Source organism: Ceratotherium simum, chromosome 34, assembly GCF_057802395.1.
Source record: "Ceratotherium simum simum isolate JZ-2026a chromosome 34, ASM5780239v1, whole genome shotgun sequence".
NCBI lineage: Eukaryota > Metazoa > Chordata > Mammalia > Perissodactyla > Rhinocerotidae > Ceratotherium > Ceratotherium simum.
The window spans coordinates 18,267,287-18,270,656 of NC_141933.1; the positions used below are offsets into that span (position 1 = coordinate 18,267,287).

Here is a 3,370-nt window from a genome sequence, read left to right on the forward strand (position 1 = left end):
TTTATACACTAGAGGGATATGTAAAACCACACAGGAGGATCTAAATGAAAAACCTGTATAACCCATTACTCTCTCCTCCCAGGAACCAAAAGGAGTGTCTCCATGTTCTTTTCTTGATAACTACCTAAAAGAAGATGAATAATTTTGACCACCTGAAATAATGTTATGTTTTTCAGAATTGAGCTAATTGTTAATCGATTACAGTGAGAAAAACATAAGCAATTAAGTTATTGGAACAAATATTAAGATAATCTAACATCCTGCTACTCAGCAATGACCCCCATCAAAATTGTGTTTAGAACGGGATTACAGTTAATTTCCCAGATACACACAGAGCCAATATAAATCATTAAAAATGGAATACTAATGTAAATACTACTTCGTTCTTTGTTCTTTTTTATTAAGCGCATATTTAAGTTAATAACTCTTCTGTTCAACTTAAATTGTATCAACTGGGCATTACAGTTGTTTTTTTAAATTTTGACCAGTATAATGCTATAAACACTACAAGGGAGACAGAGTCCTCTTCTCCAGTGCCCTTTGAGAAAGAAGGTCCAGATACATATCCCTAACTTCCATTCAAGCAGTTTCTGTAGAGCTGTCAATTGCACCATATCTGTTCTCCAGAGTGAGGGCAAGAAGAAAGTGCACAACTTGATGTGAAGTCTGTGAGGTGCAATATAAATCTAGAGTGGCTGATCCCAGGGATGACTGCTGATATAAGTGGGGAAGAATGATGAGGAACAGAGGATCCCAGAAGTTCTCTACATTAAGGGATTCCTGTTATTGATACTTAGCCTGGCCAAAAGACAAGAAACACAGATGGATATTGTCTAAGATGAACATACTAGAATAAAACAAAATAAAATAAGGGGAGATGTTTTTGTTTTGGGAAATTCACAAAGGCTTTTTTGCACCAATTTCATAAGGGACACTCATTCGTTTAGTCAATTTAGAATGTCATCCTGCAGGCAAGCATTGCAAATAATAAAGCAAAAATATTGGTGAACACAAGGGCCTTGCATTTATGGAACTTTGAGTTAGGGCAGGAGTTTTTAATTTATTCATATGTATTCATTTACTACTTGTCTACTTCTAAGTGTTATGATGGAGTATTTATAGGATGATTCTAGTACTTAGGAAGGATATAAACAAACCTAATTTAATCCACTAATGCTCCCTTCTGTCCGAGCAAGTTTACTAAACTCACTGTTTAAAAAAAATAATTGGAGGGGCTTGCCCTGTGGCATAGTGGTTAAGTTTTCGAGCTCTGCTTTGGCCCCCTGGGGTTCACAGCTTCGGATCCTGGGCATGGACCCACGCACCACTTGTAAAGCCATGCTGTGGCAGTGTCCCATATAAAGTAGAGGAAGATGGGCACGGATGTTAGCCCAGAGCCAATTTTCCTCAGCAAAAAGAAGAGAATTGGCAACGGATGTTAGCTCAGGGCTAATCTTCCTCACGAAACAAACAAATAAAAAAATGGAGCCTTAGGAGGGTAAGATGAATTGACGCAGATGGCAGGGTTTCTCTGCCAATGCTGTTTCACTGGGGTATAACCCTGAACAGAGAAGGGAGGTATAAAAAGACGTCTTTATAAGTTAACTTATTACTACTCTTCCTTAGCTTGGAGAGAAGATGAAGATCAGAAATGACTGCTCCCTACAGTCAATTTACCCACAAAGATAAGTAATGCAAAATATCTAAAAGATGCATTGGTGACACTACAGGAATCTATGTCAAAGTACTTGAACTTTAGCTCTCAGAATCTTTAAATAAATATTTTTTTGGGAAAACACAATTTCATCCAGAAGATAATTTAATGTCAATTGCTTTTTTCAAGGCACCTTTCACATCTTTATTCCTTAAGCTATAAATCAGTGGATTTAACATAGGGATGACAAGTGTGTAGAAAACAGAGGCCATTTTGTCAGTGTCCATGGAATAACTCGAGCTGGGTCGCAAATACATGAACAGGAGAGTAACATGAAGTATAGCCACGGTGGTTAAGTGGGAGGCACATGTAGAGAATGCTTTGCGTCTTCCCTCAGCTGAGTTCATCCTAAGGATGGTAGTTATGATGTAGCTGTAGGAGAGGAGGACAGTGATGATGCTGCAGCCCAAGACACAGGTACTGAAAGTGAACAACACTATCTCATTGATGGATGTATCTGAGGTGGACAGGGCTAGTAAGGGTGCAAAGTCACAGAAAAAGTGATTGATGATATTGGAATTGCAGAATGACAATTGAAATGTGCAACATGTGTGGATTACTGAATCGACCAAACCTTCCATATACACAATGGCCACTAGCTGGGTACAGACTCTCCTGGACATGACAATTGTGTAGAGAAGTGGATTGCAAATGGTTACATAACGATCATACACCATGACAGCCAACATGAGACACTCCACATTTGCAAAGGCCCACCAAAAATACATCTGAATGGCACATAAATTATATGGAATCGTCTTTTGCTCAGATAAGAAATCAGCCAGCATCTTGGGAGAGACAGTGGAGGAGTAGCCAACATCACAGAACAACAGATTGCTCAGGAAATAATACATGGGCGTGTGGAGTCTGGGCTCCATCTTGATCAGCAGGATCATCCCTAGATTGGCAATCACAAGACGCCATAAACCAGCAGAAAGAGCACAAAGGGCCCCTGCTGCACCTCCTGTCTGTCAGAAAGTCCCGGGAGTATGAAGTCAGTGAACACAGTGCAGTTCTCAACAGCCATCACTCGGGTCTGGGAATCCCTGGTTGTGAAAGAAGGAAAAGGAAGTGGAGGGTAACATCTCCTTACTTTCTTAAGAGTTAAACTGCAGGTCTTTTCTGCTTTTTAGTAATTAGAAAAAGAGATAGACAATGCTAAGCCTTCTTTAGATAAACCGATCTCCTGGAAATATACAATTACATGTAAATTGATAGAATGATAATGATAATAATACCACTTACATTTCTAGAGCACTGAAGAGAGTTTGTAGCACACTTGCATCCAAATTAAACATCTTATTTCTACACCAACCCATGTAGTCTTTATGATAATTTCTGCCACTTCTATCTTTTAGATTAAGAACTTGAACTCCTCAGAGTCATGGCAATAGTTCTTACAATTTGTTGGTCTAGATAACTCACATCACGTGACATGATATTTTTTGTTTTCAGTGTTCTAGAAATGTTGTTATATCATTTAACAGAGAATAGTTAAGTGGCAGATGCAGGTAATGAAATATTTCTTTGTTTTTCACTCATCACCCAAAATTGTGGAGCAGCAGAGATATAGCAGGTTCCTGGATGTAACACATCCCCACTTCCCCATAAACCCCTCAGCACCTACCCAGCCCCTATTAACAAGGGATAGAGATA

General features: G+C 39.0%; 1 protein-coding gene across 1 annotated transcript; it reads right to left on the bottom strand.

Moving 5' to 3' along the window:
* Positions 1-1,803: 1,803 nt before the first annotated feature.
* Positions 1,804-2,741, bottom strand: LOC101405585 (olfactory receptor 8U9-like). Its single transcript, XM_014779638.2, is given in 2 exon segments — positions 1,804-2,630; positions 2,633-2,741. Coding segments are annotated over 2 exon segments (936 nt in total).
* Positions 2,742-3,370: the final 629 nt, after the last annotated feature.